The sequence below is a fragment of the Astatotilapia calliptera genome, chromosome 5 (genome assembly GCF_964374335.1).
Source record: "Astatotilapia calliptera chromosome 5, fAstCal68.1, whole genome shotgun sequence".
Classification (NCBI taxonomy): domain Eukaryota; kingdom Metazoa; phylum Chordata; class Actinopteri; order Cichliformes; family Cichlidae; genus Astatotilapia; species Astatotilapia calliptera.
This window is the reverse complement of record NC_137426.1, coordinates 37,579,813-37,597,195: the sequence shown is the minus strand read 5'-3', so window position 1 is coordinate 37,597,195 and position 17,383 is coordinate 37,579,813. Positions and strand designations below refer to the sequence as shown.

Genomic DNA, 17,383 nt, shown 5'->3' with positions numbered 1-17,383 from the left:
CTGTTATTAACCTCTGTCTCTCTTCCACAGCATGTCTTTTATCCAGTCTTCCTTCTCTCTCCCCAACCAATCACAGCAGATGGCCCCGCCCCTCCCTGAGCCTGGTTCTGCCGGAGGTTTCTTCCTGTTAAAAGGGAGTTTTTCCCTTTTAACACTGTCACCAAAGTGCTGCTCATAGGGGGTCATATGATTGTTGGGTTTTTTTTCTCTGAATGCATTATCGTAGGGTCTACCTTACACTATAAGGCATCTTAAGGTCTTGATGTTGTTGTGATTTTGTGCTGTATAAATAAAATTGAATTGAATTATAAATCTTAACTTGTTTGATCTGCTGCTCACCACAAACAAGCACAATCAGAATCAGAATCAGAATACTTTATTGATCCCTGGGGGAAATTATTTTTTTGTTACAGTGCTCCATTATAAACAAACATTAACAAGACAGACAATACGCTAACTAAGAATAGTACTATATATATATATATATATATATATATATATATATATATATATATATATATATATATATATATATATATATATATACACACATACATACATAAAGTCGCTTATTATTAAATAGCTGAAAAAGAAACATGTGTAGTTGTAGCAGTAGCCAGTGTGTTAAGTGGATGCGTTTTACAGGGAGATGGCCACGGGCAGGAAATCCTGAGCATTTTCTGGCAGATGTTGAAGGACCTCAGTCGCCTCAAAAAATAGAGACGACTCTGGCCCTTCCTGTAAAGTGCTGTGGTGTTTTTAGCCCAGTCCAGTTTATTGTCAATGTGTACTCCAAGGTATTTATAGTCCTCCACAATGTCAACACTGACCCCCTGGATTGAAACAGGGGTCAAGTGTTTCCTGGTCTTCCTGAAGTCCACAATCAGTTCCTTGGTCTTTGCCACGTTGAGCTGCAGATGATTCTGCTCACACCACGTGACAAAGGAGTCGACCACAGCCCGGTACTCTGTCTCATCATCCCTGCTGATGCATCCAACCACCGCAGAGTCATCAGAAAACTTCTGAAGATGGAGGTCTCTGTGCAGTGGCTGAAGTCTGTGGTGTAGAGGGTGAAGAGGAAGGGGGAGAGGACAGTCCCCTGTGGTGCCCCTGTGTTGCTAATCACCTTGTCAGACACACACTGTGGGAGACGTACATATTGTGGTCTTCCTGTCAGGTAATCAACAATCCAGGACACCAGAGAAGCATCCACCTGCATCGCTGCTAACTTATCACCCAGGAGGGTCGGCCTGATGGTGTTGAAAGCACTGGAAAAGTCAAAAAACATGACCCTCACAGTGCTCGCCGGCTGGTCCAGATGGGTGTAGACACGATTGAGCAGGTAGATGATGGCGTCCTCTGTTCCGAGACGAGGCTGATAAGCGAACTGAAGGGGATCCAGGTGTGGTCTTACTATGGGTCGCAGCTGGTCCAGGATGAGCCTTTCCAGGGTCTTCATGATGTGGGAGGTCAGTGCCACGGGCCTGTAATCCTGGGGGCCACTGGGACGTGGCGTCTTTGGTACAGGGACGAGGCATGATGTCTTCCACATCACTGGGACCCTCTGCAGACTCAGACTCAGCATAAACAGTTTATGAAAGACTCCACACAGCTGGGGGGCACAGGTCTTGAGGACAAGGGGACTCACTCCGTCTGGTCCGGCAGACTTGCCTGAGTGAAGTCTCCTCATTTGCATCTCAACCTGGTATTGAGTGAAGGTGATGGGTGGGGGAGGGGTGTCAGGAATCTCACAGGAGGCAACATGTGAAGAGAGAGGCTGGCACAGTGGTGTGGCTCTGGATTCCAGGCTGACTACAGGTGAGGTTGTGGGGGTGGGAGCAGACACTGTGGTGTCGAATCTATTGAAAAACAGATTCAACTCGTAGGCTCTGTTCTCACCTCCCTCAGCTCCCCTGCTGTTGGTTGGCCTGAATCCAGTGATGGTCTTCATGCCCCTCCACACCTCTCTCATGCTGTTCTGCTGGAGTTTCCACTCCAGCTTCCTCCTGTAATTGTCCTTAGCCTCTCTGATCTTGTCCTTTAGTAACACCTGAATCTTCCTCACCTCCTCTTTGTTGCCCCCTCTGAAAGCCCTCTTCTTGTTGTTGAGGAGGGCTTTGATGTCCTTAGTCACCCACGGCTTGTTATTTGGGTAACAATGAACAGTCTGAGCTGGAACAATGGAGTCGGTGCAGAAAGTTATGTAGTCTGTGATACACTCAGTAAGCCCATTGATGTCCTCGGCGTGAGGCTCACAGAGTGTTTCCCAATCGGTCACCTCGAAACAGCCCTGTAGTTCCGCTATTGCCTCCTCTGACCACCTCCTGACAGTCCTGGTGGTCACAGGTTCCCTCCTCACAATTGGCACATAGCGGGGGGTGAGGTAAATCAGGTTATGATCTGACCTACCAAGTGGGGGGAGGGAGGAGGAGCTGTATGCATCCTTGACATTAGCATCTAGAATTTTTTCTCCTCTGGTCGGACAGTCCACATATTGTCTGAATGTTGGTGTATTGTCCAGTGATACATGGTTGAAGTCACCAGAGATTATAATAAAGGCTACACTCTCAGTATTCCCTCTGACTCCGTACCAGTGCTGAGAGCTCGTCGATTTTATTCGATAACGATCGCACATTTCCCATTACGATAGACGGCAGACACGGTTTATACCTCCTCCTCGCTTCAAGCCTCCGACCCTAACTCTAATTCTGAAAACACAACTTTATTATTATTATTATTATTTTTTGTTCTGACTTGTATTATGAGTATGAGTCTGTGGTCTGGGAGAGAGTCCTGTAACTCTCTGCCTGCAAAGTACTATAATGACCAATGTTGGGCAATTAATTATATAGTTACTTCTTCAAAAAAGTAACTGAGTTTTGCAAACAACAAAGTTTTTGCTGAAGGGGATCCAGATGTGGTCTTACTATGGGTCGCAGCTGGTCCAGGATGAGCCTTTCCAGGGTCTTCATGATGTGGGAGGTCAGTGCCACGGGCCTGTAATCCTGGGGGCCACTGGGACGTGGCGTCTTTGGTACAGGGATGAGGCATGATGTCTTCCACATCACTGGGACCCTCTGCAGACTCAGACTCAGCATAAACAGTTTATGAAAGACTCCACACAGCTGGAGGGCACAGGTCTTGAGGACGAGGGGACTCACTCCGTCTGGTCCAGCAGACTTGCCTGAGTGAAGTCTCCTCATTTGCTGGAGTTTCCACTCCAGCAGAACAGCATGAGAGAGGTGTGGAGGGGCATGAAGACCATCACTGGATTCAGGCCAACCAACAGCAGGGGAGCTGAGGGAGGTGAGAATAGGGCTTTGGAGCGTGATGTCACGGGGGTGGGCGTGGAAAGGATTTTGGCCCGATCCGCCATTTTGGGGGTCTAAGTAAGGAGCGAAAGCATAGCCATGGTTCGTACTTGCTGTGTGGTCGGCTGCAATGTTCGATCTTACGACCGGCACGGGAATAAGTTTGGATTGTCTTTTTATGCTTTCCCAACCTGGAAGCAACATGAAGGAGCTCATGTATCGGATATTACCAAACGAAGGCGTCTAGCCTGGATAGCAGCCGTGAGACGAGCTGATATCAAGTTCTGTTACGTCTCCAGATATCAGTTGGTGTGCTCAAGACATTTTCATTCCGGTAAGTTCTAAATATGTTCACATCACACTTTATAGCTGAATAATATCATCGTTGGTGGTCTCGGAAGTTATAGAAATTGCGATCAAACATAGAATGGAGTGACTTGATTGGTTGATGTAAAGACAATAAATGAAATCAGACAGGAAGGACACAAATTGGCGTTAATAATTTACCCGATTATCAATGTGTTAACTTGCATGTACTTTACAATTACGGGCATATAATATGATAACGATATTTTAGCAGTTCAATGATAAATGTATAACATTAATTATGGTGGGGGGTGGAAAATGGCTATTTCACTCGATGCACTCCAGCTGACTTACTTTGACGACGTACTCAGAGTTTGGCGGCTTGAAAATAGCCAAATCTTGCACCCAGCCATTTGTAAATTGGATGTGCGCCTCCAGTGACTTGTAATTACGAAACTGGTTCGCTGTGTAAGTGCTTACTCCACAAACAAGATACGTGAAGATATCGGGGTAGGACAGTGGCGGTAAGTCGTCTGGGTCTTTACTCCACTGCCGTATTTCATATGGGTCCAGATTTGCGATGCACTCTATTTTTTTCAAGTACCGCTGCTTCGCCTCTGGACGCAATCGGTCTCTATACCGTCCGTTTTCTCTTGAGCTGCTTTTAAGCATGTTTCTTGTCGTCGTCGTTCCAACACAGTGTGTTTGTTTTGATTCGTAGACCCCGAAAATGGAGCTGCGCTCCCACAGTGCATTGCGGCGTGACGTCAACTCCAAAGCCCTATAGAGCCTACGAGTTGAATCTGTTTTTCAATAGATTCGATACCACAGTGTCTGCTCCCACCCCCACAACCTCACCTGTAGTCAGCCTGGAATCCAGAGCCACACCACTGTGCCAGCCTCTCTCTTCACATGGCGCTGTTGCCTCCTGTGAGAGTCCTGACACCCCTCCCCCACCCATCACCTTCACTCAATACCAATACCTCAAAATGCAGCCAAGGCGTTTTTAAATCAACATTTCAAACTATTTACAGAACAATCAGCTGTTCAGCATCAAATCTGATGCCACACAAATTATTTGTGCCATTCCAAAAAATAATTTCTGTCCACTATGAGATGGAGAACAACAGCCTGATACCTGCAGGCCTGACAGCAGGACATGTATCACTCCAGATGTAATGTTAAAAAAAATTCTACCAACCGTTAACCATAATTCAATAACCCTATAAACATAATAACTGAATGCGCTTTTAACTCTTATTAGAATGAGATTTTATCCACTATGGTGCAAAGTTTTTAGATACTGCATTGATAAAGTACAAGAGATACAATCAGTGCTCTGTCAGTGTTTACTCAGCATTCAAGGACAGCAATATTTGCATAGTATTTTTACTGACATATAGTGCACATATGTTTTGGGCAAAAACATTTTTGAATATTGAAATACGAAAATTTTTAACATACAATTGGCAAATTAGCCAATGCCAATGTAAAACTTTATCTGCCTGTTAAAAAAAGAAGATAATCTTCTCACAAACTGGTGTTTGATTTTGAAACAGGAAAAAAGTGGGGAAACAACTGAAAAGACTAACATTTGAATGATACCTGAAAGCAAGTAAATACTTTCTATGCTGCGTTATGATAAACTTTGGTAATATTGATAAAGAACAACACTGGCTGATGATGAAATACAGTCAGCTGGCATGGTGACACTGCTAGTATTAACCCTCTCAGGCTCAAATTTAACTTTTTGTTGCTAATGCACAAGTCCTAGCGGTACCTGCAGTGGTACTTCTGAGTAAAACAAACTCATAAAATATGTATGTAGAGTAATCAGGTTGTTGGTTTTTAACTGTTGCAAATCGGCAACGCCTGCCTTGAGAGGGTTAACCTGCGGGGCTGGACTGGGACAAAAAAAATCGGCCCGGGCATTTTGACTACAGACCGGCCCACCAGGTATTAAAGCCATAAAGCCTTTGAATGAAAACAAATGCTGTTGTGACAGTGATGTACAGTCTTGTTGGTATATGTATGATTTCTATACATTTTACCTCAAATAAAAACTTTGTTCGCAAGATTCAGATAATTATTTAATTAAAGCGAGACATTTTAAATGAGAATAAGAAAGAAAAGTATTTCTTTGTGCCCCCCTCTCCCTGTTAATGCCCTACCTGGCCCCCTGGCAAAACTGCTAGACTCGCCCCTGCACAGTTACGGTACCAGTTGTCAGCTATATAGAAAAGGATCTGGTTTCAATCCAGTTTCATGATTGAAGTAGCAACAGGAGAAGGAGGGGGAGAGAATGAGAGAAGAAGAGGCAGCTGTGCAGCGTAAACACACAGAATAAATCCAGCTTTGTGTCTTTTTCCATTCTAGCTAAAGTACGGGACAAACTGCGTCCCTACTCAGCTCAATACGTGTAATATTTTCTCTGAATGAGGGACCATTCTGTGTGTGTGTGTGTCCGGAAGGCTGGTTTACAGGCACCATTAGGCCAAGAGGAGTTCCCACACTGAAGCTAGCCACACCTGTAGCTCATCAGCCATCGCCAGCTGTAGCTGATTGCCTTCACCAGGAGCTGCGCTGTTTAACAGTGTGGCTGGGCTTCAGTTGGTGGTCGATAATTGAGTTAACCCCATTTGTACAGCCGTGGATAACTTTGATATTTGAAAAACCCTAGCTATCAGGAGATTGCCGAGTCATCAGAGTGTTCTGTTTGTCTACACTAGGAATCGGGAGCAGAGCGGTGTTTTCACTGGAGCAGAGCCTGGGTGTTTTTCGAGTTGTCACCTTTTACGATTTACAAACACAGGCACTATGTGGGGATTCAGGGAGAATCGCCACAGGAACCACAGTGCTGAGTTTCATAAATAGTTATTTTACATTTCATTGTAAATAAAATCGCTGTTCTTCATCAGAGTCCTCTGTTTGGGTCCTAGTTCTTTCCTGGAACTTCATGGTCTGCCACCGCAGTCCGTGACAGACTAATCCAGCCACAATGGACTCAGCGGGCTCTAACCTGCCAGAATGCTGTGAAGAGATGACGCAGATTTGTGAGCATGGAACATGGGCCCGTAGCTGGCTCTGGACCTCCAGAGAGTTTGCAACCAGAACTCCCAACTTTGTTACCTCTGTCCTCTGCAGAGAAATCAAGTGAACTTATTCAGCCATCAGTGTACTTCAAAAATGTTAACTCTGAGTCTGTTGTTCCAGAGTTGGGGAGCTCAGAGCACACAGCACGCAGAGCCAGGTGACTTTTTGGTCCGGTCAGGCCACATGGAGATGGAGATTCTGCCCAGGGCTTCCCCAGAGGCTGAACTTATGGCCTCTGGCACCTCTGGACCTCTTAGAGATTGTAAAGCCTGGTGTTCCACCCTCTGCTCCACCATCTGCAGCTGCCACACCACTCTCTACTCCACCATCTGCAGCTGCTACGCTGTCGCCTGGACCTGCTCAGTCTGAGCTGGAGGTTGCTGCATCGCCTGCATCTGATCTGCCCGAGTCCGAGGTCTACACGCTGGAGGGACCCGCTCTGCCCGAGTCGGAGGTCTGCATGCCAGAAGGACCTGCGCTGCTCGCACTAGGGGTCTGTGAGCTGCCTGCACCTGAGGACATCACGCCACCTGGTCCTGCTTCGTCTGGCCCTGTGTGCCAGCCATCTGCCAAACTGCCAGTGATTCTTCTGCCACATCCACGTCCAGGACGGCCTGCCCATCCACATCCCAGGTCACCTTCTATGCCATGTTGCCGCCACCAGACCCGCGGCAGGCCACCAGAGCTGCAATGTCGCTGCTGGATCCGCAGCAGGCCACCTGAACTGTTTCACCTGAACTACTTCCCTTCTGCAACTCCACAATCTCCCACTGCAGTCCATGACAAAACTCTCACTGAGGGAATGTGAAGAGCCATAGCCAGGAGCTGAGGGGAATGGACTTCAGCGTTAAGTACCTGTTTCCCAAAGAAATCGTGGAATGACAAAGGTCCTGTTCCCAATCCATATAAAGTTCATTCAAAGAGGCTCCAAAGCCATCATTACGGTTGATAAGCTGTATGTCAACAGGCAGCTTTATTGTGATCAGAACATACCTCTCTGACTGTAACGTTCCTGAGTCAGTTGATTTATATCCAGACAAAGACGTTTTTCTAGCTGCAATTCACTACACAGCCATACACCACAGACAGACACAAACGCAAACACAGACAAAAACGTCCAAGTCTCCATAAGATAAATCATATTATTAGGATTAAGAAAATATATGGTTTAGTTAAGTGTTAGCTATGACTAGTGAATATAATAATGAGGTTGTCTGTGAAGGTTCTCAGTCATCCAGGTCATCGTAGTCAAAGGAGCTTGCAAAGAAAAGCGTCTGGACTTCTTTAAGTTGCTTGAAGAAACTTTCACCTCTCATCCGAGAAGCTTCTTCAGTTCTAAGGTCAAATGGTGGAGAGTCCCAGATTTAAACCTAGTGGGAGTTTCCCCCCACACATGATCCTCTAATCGCCTGAGCCAACTGGGTGTGGGTCCCAATCAGCCAGAGTTTCAGGTGAGCCCAGGATGTGAGTGGGCGTTAAGGCCACAATGCCATAATGGCCATAATGAGTTGTAATGAAATACACCCTGAATTGATGTGCTTGTCTTGATGTGTTGATGATGATGATGACATTAGTCATAATGCCCAAAAAGTGTGTTTAGTGTAATGGAGGTCCTGTTTTTCTTTTCTTTTTTCCATGTCTATTCATTGTGTGTGTGTGTGTGTGTGTGTGTGTGTGTGTGTGTGTGTGTGTGTGTGTGTGTGTGTGTGTGTGTGTGTGTGTGTGTGTGTGTGTGTGTGTGTGCTCATTCTTTACATACATGGGTTTTGAGGCCTCAGCCTGATCTGTCTGCAGTTTATGTCCTCCCTCAACCTCCATGGTGCAGTAAACAATCCTGTTTGGAGCCAAAGACCTCAGACCCTGCACTTCCATTATCACCACCTACAACACAAACATGAAGAGGTTATTGATAAAGAGATCCTTTTAAAGCATTTACGTTATGCATGGACAGCAACTGCTAAAATACATTCAGCAGTAACTTATCCAGTAAAAAAATCTGTCTCTCTGTCTCTCTCTCTCTCTCTATATATATATATATATATATATATATATATATATATATATATATATATATATATATATATATATATAGATAGATATATAGATATATAGATATATAGATATAGATGTATAAAGGATAAGCGAAAGCGAATGGATGGATGGATGGAAGGATGGAGATATATGTATATATATGTCTGTATATATATATATTCATTAAGGGTGCAACGATACTCGTATCGATATTGAACCGTTCGATACAGTGCTTTCGGTTCGGTACACATATGTATGAACAATACAAAATTTTTAATTTATTTTATCAACTTTCCTTCTGACGATGCTGTCTGTGTTGAGCGCTCAGTGGATCTGCGCTCCACAGTGCAACCTAGGCGGAGTAAATGGTAAATAAATGGCCTGTATTTATATAGCGCTTTTACTAGTCCCTAAGGAACCCAAAGCGCTTTACATATCCAGTCATCCACCCATTCACACACTACAAGAGTAGTCGAACGCAGATTCACTGAGCGCAGGGCAAGCTAGCGAGACAGAAGTTGAGCTCTCCTTCCAACATGGCAAATTGAACCTCCCCCGTTACTTGTAACGCGTTACTGTAATCCGATTACTTTTTTCAAGTAACGAGTAAAGTAAGGGATTACTATTGCAAAAACGGTAATTAGATTACCGTTACTTTCCCGTAGGAACGCTGCGTTACTGCGTTACTAAAACCGTGATTTTTTGCGAGAATGTCTCACGACAGTGACGTAAGCGAGTGCGCCATTGGTGACAACAGCTGTGTGCAGATCAACAATGGATCACATATCGATTGTGGGAGAGAGTATGAGCGTGCAGCGTTTAAAGCGTGGAAGTGCTGACCTTACTTTGAGTTTGATTCCATAAAAAGTGACAAAAACATTAGTGTCCGCTTTGCATGGGAAGAAAACTTCTTTTTACAGCGAAAAAACCCCTAAACTTCCAAGCAAGCACCGAGTAGCTACGACGTGATGGGAAACTCACAGAGAAACTCGCGGATTCTTCCACTGACCGCGGCACACCTGCACCAGGGTAAACCTCCGCCTACCCCACTCCTGCTTTACAGGTGAAAATAGAGCAAAAGGACCGCTGAGTCTTTGACTTTATTTATTTTCTGCTGTGTTTTACTTGCATCTATTTGAAAGAGTGAGTGTAAACACAAAAAATATTTTATTTTATGTGCTGGAATGTGCAGAAAATAGGTTTAAATGTTAAACTAATTTATTCAAGTCAGAGAATGTTGCATATAATTAAATTTTTGCTTGATGCATAAAGTTAAAAGATTAAAACTAATAAAACAAGTTTTAAAAAGAGACTTTTCCATTTGATTACATTTTGTATGATGGATTATGCAGAAAAAGTAGAATTGGGCTGAAAGATCTATCGCTTTATCACCTATTCAGGTTGTAAATCGTTTTTTTAAAAAGTAACTAAGTAACTAAGTAATTAATTACTTTTGAAAATAAGTAATCAGTAAAGTAATGGGATTACTTTTTGGGGAAGTAATCAGTAATTAGTTACTGATTACTTTTTTCAAGTAACTTGACCAACACTGTTGGTGAGTGATGATAATTTGTGCACCAATTCCTCTGACATCGTCTTATCAATCGTTAGCTTACTATGCAAACATGACAAGTGAAATCTCCCGCAGCTTAAACATGTGAGAGGTTGATCGCGCAGAGAATCGCTGAGCTTATGTGAGTGCGTTGTTAGGTGACGGCTGTGTGCGGACAGGGATAGGACCCAAGATGCAGACTCCAAACTTTTTTTTTTTTTTTTTTTTTTTGGCCTTTCCCGTTTGGCTCTTTTGCCATCAGAATTGTTGTCTAAAGGCAAAGAAAGATGCCCAACGGATTTACTTTACCAAACTGACCATCCCAGCCTTGCCGTAATGGTCCATTTGATTCACCTTTTATTGTTTATTTTATTTTCACTTACTGAATACGGGACAGACTTGACTGGGGGAAAGAAGGGGAGAAAGAAAGAGGGAAAGAGAAAAAGCTGAGAAGAGGGACGGGGGAGAAGGGCAAAAGACAAAAACCAACAGAACGGGCAGGGGAAAAAGAAAATGCATATATCAATCACCTGGATCACCTGCTGAGAAAGAAAAAAGAAAGCAAGCAGAAGAGAACAAGAGTAATAGAATAAACAACATCACAATGATATATGGGAATATGACAGTAAATACTAAATATTAAACATTATTGTGCAGCACATAAGATCAACAGAACACAGTGTGCTTTGAGGTAGGAGCCAAAAAGGGTGTAGTTTGTGGGTGTGATCACCCGTGTGTACACCTGTGAGCATGGACGCGTTTGTTTTTTGTTTTTTAAAAGGTTCCTTCATGTAATAATCTGCTAGAGGGTGTGGGGGGGCCACAGCCCCATCCTCCCGGGCATGAAGCAGGTATGGAGGAGATCAAAACTCCAGACATCCAGAGGCCCCCAGAACACAAGAGACCAAGGAAGACCAACAGAGGGGCAGCTGCGCCACTGTCCCGGAAAGAGCTGAGGAGAGTCCCAGATGAGGGCTCACTCAGCAGCCGCGGAGCAGAAGCCAGGGGGAGTTGCAGTGACGCGCCCGTGAGCTCCGCCGGCAGCCAGCTGCGCCTGAGTGACCGAACCCCACCTCCGAAGTGGCCCGAGCGAGCCCCAGGCTCCAGGCCCCGATAAGCGGCCGCCAAGGAGTGAGCCAGTGTGTACCTGGACACAAAGAACCACCAACGCACCGATGTCTGAGGGGGTCCACCACTGGCAGGGGAAGTGGTGGTAGGGGGAGATAGGCCTCCAAACCTTGGAGGGCCTGAGATGTCCCCAGAGAGGTGGCGCCTGACACCCAACCTGACATATAGACACAGACATACAGGCACACACAGATACAAACATCCATTCCCACCCTCATGCTCTCATATGCACTCACTCCACACTCAACCAACGTGGAGACAGACATAAAGAGACGTTGTACACACGATCACACTCCCCAAGCGTACTCTACAAACCGGGTCTAGGTGCCCCCGCCCCTGGAGGGGGGAACTGCACCGAGACCCAGGTGGTGTTTCCCTTTTCCCTGCGGTGGGGGGAGGCAGACCGCCCCGACTCCGCAGCAGCAGGAAGGCTCCACACTCCAGACCGCAGTCGGACGGCCAACTCCTCCTCCTAGTCCTAGCCCCCCTGTTCCAGCAGGTCACAGAGAATGGGGGTGAGAGAAGACTCCAAACCTCCCTCCACCCGCTCATTGTAATGTTGATGCATGTGTGTTCTAAGGTGCATTTAAAACCCAGGAGGGCTTGGAGCTACCTGCCAGAGAGCAGCAGGTAAGCGCATGGTCCCTCCTGCTAGCCCTCAATGTCTACGTGTATTTAAAATTGAGAGGTGGGCAACGATGCCAGGGGTGAGGTGTACACCCTGATGGTACTTTGGACTCCGTGCATCGTGCCCACCCCCAAGATCCTATATGTATGTGTAATGAGAGTGTGAGTAATGTGAATGTCTAAGTTGTGGGATAAAATTGAGGCAGAGGCAGCCAGAAGGGGACAGAGGGGGGGGGGGGGGGGGGGGGGGTAGCCTCCTCTGCACCCTGGTGACATACCCCTACTCCAAGGCCCTGCATGTGTGGGTGGTTGTGGTGGAGCGGGAAGAGGGAGGCAGCTGGAGATGGGGAGGGAAGGAAGGGAGGGGCAAGTGACCCCTCCCTGGGGCCAGCTCCCCCGCTGACCCCAGTAGGCACCCCCATACTCCGCGACCCGCCAGGGAAAGGGGGCCCAGGCCCATCCAGACCGGGGCCCAGTGCAGCAGCGCCGCCCGGCCCCACAGAGCCCGGGACAGTCCACCCAACCCCACCACAGAGAAAACTGCACCCACCCCACCATCCACTCATCTTCCAGACTACATAAGACAATAAACACCCAGGCTGAGATCTTCCTCCACCTCTCCTGTATCTCCCCCTCCTGCAGAGGGAGCTCCTGAGGAGAGGAAAGCTCCTGCAAGATGTGACAATCTCCCCCACCAGTTGAAGAGCCCCTCAGGTGGCTCGACGCACCGGCGGCACCCTGCTCCAGGGCTGGGCCCCCATGCACCCACCCGCCCACAACCCCGGCAACACACCAACCAGGACCCAAGCCCCCGAGGCCCGGTCCGGGTCCCAGCCCAGAGACGGAGCGCCCCCAGAACCTCACGCCCATCCCGGACCCACCCAGGGGCAGCCAGGCTACCAGGTCAGTAACCCACGTCCGTCAGCACAGACCCTCCCCTAGCCCCGCTGCACGCAGCCGCGAGGAAACAGTCACCTGGAGAGCCAACAGAGCCCCTAACCGGACATGACCGCTACCCCGGGTTGAGCCCCCCAAGGAAGATGCCTCCGGGGAACCCCCCGACGCCCTAAGCCTGTCCCTACCCCCACACCAATCACAACAGTGAAGGCGGGACCAAACCATGACCCCCCACCCCCACTAGGTGATGGAGCTGATCAAAGGAGCCCAGAGCAATTGATCTGATGTGGTGGCAGAGGCTGTATCAAGACTAATGTAATCTAATAGATAATTTCTATATTGGTTAGAATTAAGATTATTTTTATTTTTCCAGTTCATGAGGACTGTTTTCTTGGCTATGCATAGGGCAGTGAAAACCATATGGGCTATATTCTTTTCTGAAGTGACATTATCTAAGCTGCCCAACAAACACACTAAGGGGGAAGTTGGAATGTTACATTTCAGACACTTCGATAAGTCTTCACATATCTCGCGCCAAAACTTCTGAACTGGTGGACAGAACCAAAGAGCGTGGATATAATTATCCGGTGAATTGGTTTGGCAGTGTGAGCAGTTGTTGGTAGACGTAAAGCCCATCTTGAACATCTGATGACCTGTATAGTGCACTCTATGTATTGAATTAATTGAAGACTGGGATTTCTAATTAGATGAAAGGTTTTTAAGCAAATCTGAGACCAGAAGTTTAGGTCTAAGTTAACTGATAAATCCGCTTCCCATTTTGCAATAGGAAGTGATATTGATTCATCTGTTTTAGAAAGCATTCTGTATATTTTGGATAGTAATTTGGGGGGTTTAAGAGTAAGAAATTGAACCACACTTGGTGGTGTTTGTAGTTCAACTTGACCCGGTTTAAATTTCTTTTTTACTATGGATTTAATTTGTTGATATTCTAAAAATCTTTTCTTGTTGATCCCATATTGTGTAACTAGTCCGTCAAATGAAATAAATTCTGTTCCTTCTAGTATATGTTCTAAATATTTGATTCCTTTATCACTCCAATCTGAACAGTTTATCATATTATTGTTTTGTAATATGTCAGGGTTGTTCCAGATAGGTGTACGTTTGCATGGGATTAATGAAGACGCCATCAATTTTAGAAACTCCCACCATGCTGTCAGAGAAGAGCTGATGTTGATGCTTTTAAAGCATTCATGTCGTTGGATGTTTGAGCTGATAAATGGTAGGTCTGAGATCTCTAGATTATTGCAGAGTGCTTGTTCTACATCTAGCCAAGGTTCATCTAAGGTTCATCACATAACACAGACTCACATGCAGGCACTACAGAGGGAACAGAGACGTGGGACCAGGGCAGACACAAACACTGACTGAACACGGGGATATAGGAACTAAGGATACACAGAGACGCGAACTAGACAAGGGGATACAGGTGATAGGGAAGACAGAGCAACTAAAGAAGACAGAGACATAAACCATAAGACAGAACTCAAAGAAACCAAAGACTAAAAAGTATAAATAATATAATAAACTCAAATACCCTGGGTCAACGACCCAGGCATCCTAACAGTACCCCCCCCCCCCCCCCTTAAGGGCTGGCTTCCAGACAGCCCAAACCAAAACACCAAAACAAAAAAAACCCAACCAGGGCGGGCGGCGGGGGAAACAGGATGGAGGACTCGAAACAAAACCAAACAAGGAGCCAGAAACAAAAAAAAGAACAAACAATGGAGCCCGGAAAGCAACAGAACAAAAGACAGGCTCACGACAGGCGCAGGCGGCCAGGAAAAACAGTTCACAAAAAGTTCAGGGGGCCGACCCGGAGGCTGACGGCCCAAGAGCCCAGAAAACAGTTCAGGGGGCCGGGCAGGCAGGAGACACCGGCGACGACGGAGTAGGTCAGGAGGCCGACCGGGCGGGAGGCACCGGCGGCGGAGCAGGTCAGGAGGCCGGCCGGGAGGCACTGGTGGCGGCGTAGTTCAGGGGGTCGTCCATGACGGCAACGACATCCAGTCATCGGCCGGACAGGACGTGCAGGCCGGACAGGACGTGCAGGACGAGCAGGACGTGCAGGCCGGACAAGACGAGCAGGCCGGACAAGATGTGCAGGAACAGACAGCATGGAGACCTCAGGAGCAGACGAAGCTGAACACTCGGAGGCTGGACCAGGCGGAGCTGCAGAGGCTGAGGCCGGACCAGGCGGAGCTGCAGACTCGGGGGCTGGACCAGGCGGAGCTGCAGACTCGGGGGCTGGACCAGGCGGAGCTGCAGACTCGGAGGCCGGACCAGGCGGAGCAGCAGAGGCAGGACCAGGCAGAGCTGCAGACTCGGAGGCCGGACCAGGCAGTGGAGCCGGTGGTGGCTGAACGGCCTCGCCAGAACCATCAGCAGACACTGGGACGTGCTGGCTGGGTCCTCCCGGACCCTCAGCTGACAAGGCGGGTGGCTGAACGGGCCCCTCGGACCCTCCAGCAGGAAGAGACGGCTGAAGCGGTTCCTCGGACCCTCCAGCGGAGACAGGTGGCTGAACGGGCCCCTCGGACCCTCCAGCGGATACAGGAGGCTGAACTGGCCCCACGGATCCTCTAGCAGGAAGAGACTGGCTAAGCCGGCGGTTCCTCGGACCCTCCAGCGGAGACAGGTGGCTGAACGGGCCCCTCGGACCCTCCAGCGGAGTCGGGAGGCTGAACGGGCCCCTCGGATCCTCCAGCAGGAAGAGACGGCTGAAGCGGTTCCTCGGACCCTCCAGCGGAGACGGGTGGCTGAACGGGCCCCTCGGACCCTCCAGCGGAGACGGGTGGCTGAACGGGCCCCTCGGACCCTCCAGCGGAACCAGTTTGCAGAACAGATGAAGTGGGTGTGATGTCAGAATGTCCAGAGTCAGAATGCTCAACAGTTCTGTTGTGGCGGCGGCCAGAACGCCGTTTCCTTCGGGATGAGGAAACAGGAACCGGTGGAGAAAAAGAGACCTCCTCCTCATCCTCCGACCACATAGCTGCCAGGAAAAAGGCAGGCGAACGAGAACCCAGCTGGTGTGGGGAGGGAGAGGAAGTCTGTGGCAATGTTGAGACAGAAGGAGAGTGTGTGTTGTCCCGGGGTAACAGTGGCGAAGATGTAGAGAGTAAGAGAGCAAGCTCACCAGCCTTGACTTGCTCTCTCCAGGCAGTAATGGTGTCGTCCAACTTAGTGTCCTTAGCAAACTGGCTAAGCCGGGGGTTAAAGCGAATGATGGCCTCCACCGCACTCAGCCCCACTGCCATGGTCCTTAAATCAGGGGACTGGGCGATGCGGTCAAGCAGGCTCACCATCCGCTCCATCTCAGTGTTGTACTCCGAGGAAAAAGAGTCTGCGGGGTCCATGTTCTGGTCGCGATCTTCTGTTAGGTGACGGCTGTGTGCGGACAGGGATAGGACCCAAGATGCAGACTCCAAACTTAAACTCAAACCAAAACAGCTTTACTGCTGAACGCAAACATAACATAACTGGGGAAAAAACTCAAAATAAACTAACACCGGTGGACTGGCAAAACACACAGCAAAATAAACGGTAGATCACGACACGGACACAGAGAAACACAGGGCTTAAATACACAGAAGGAGCAATCAGGGAATGAATAACAGGAGGGAAACACAGCTGGGGCAAATCAGAACTGACAAGACAAAAGGAAGCGTAAACTGAACACACTGAGATAAGACAGAGACCTTCAAAGTAAAACAGGAAACACATAACACAGACTCACATGCAGGCACTACAGAGGGAACAGAGACGTGGGACCAGGGCAGACACAAACACTGACTGAACACGGGGATATAAGAACTAAGGATACACAGAGACGCGAACTAGACAAGGGGATACAGGTGATAGGGGAGATAGAGCAACTAAAGAAGACAGAGACATAAACCATAAGACAGAACTCAAAGAAACCAAAGACTAAAAAGTATAAATAATATAATAAACTCAAATACCCTGGGTCAACGACCCAGGCATCCTGACATGCGTGTGTAAAAGCAGCAGGATATATATTTCAGTTCTGCTGAGCCAAATAAGACAGGTCAGGGTGAAGAAGTGACAGCCAAAGAAAAGCTTACCACAAAACGGAAAAGTTATGACAAATCAGACTATGAGGCAAAAAGAAAGTGCAGCTTTATGGTTTCATGGACAAAAGAATTTCTGTGGCTGCAATATGACGAGCTAAATAACCAGGGCTGCACATAAGTGGTCCGCAGGTGCGCATTCACTGTCAAAATAAAAAACGCGCACAAGATAAGAAGTTGCAACGCGTGTTTGCGTACATAAGATTTTCTGGAGGAGGACAGACATTTGTTTAGAACTCTTAAAGATGTCGAAGAAGCTCCTTTAAGCAATTACTGTGATGTTCCTCCACCTCCAAAGAAATGTCAGGAGTCCGAACCACAAAAGAAGC

The 17,383-nt window shown here is 47.6% G+C and overlaps 1 protein-coding gene across 3 annotated transcripts in view; it reads right to left on the bottom strand.

Moving 5' to 3' along the window:
* LOC113023063 (calcium-dependent secretion activator 1) overlaps nucleotides 1-17,383 on the bottom strand; it is a 359,245-nt gene that overhangs the window by 232,849 nt on the left and 109,013 nt on the right. For all 3 annotated transcript variants that reach the window (XM_080301445.1, XM_080301446.1, XM_026169137.2), the window contains exon 6: nucleotides 8,470-8,591. In XM_080301445.1, coding sequence (XP_080157571.1) covers nucleotides 8,470-8,591 — 122 coding nt within the window. The remainder of the gene's footprint in view (nucleotides 1-8,469; nucleotides 8,592-17,383) is intronic.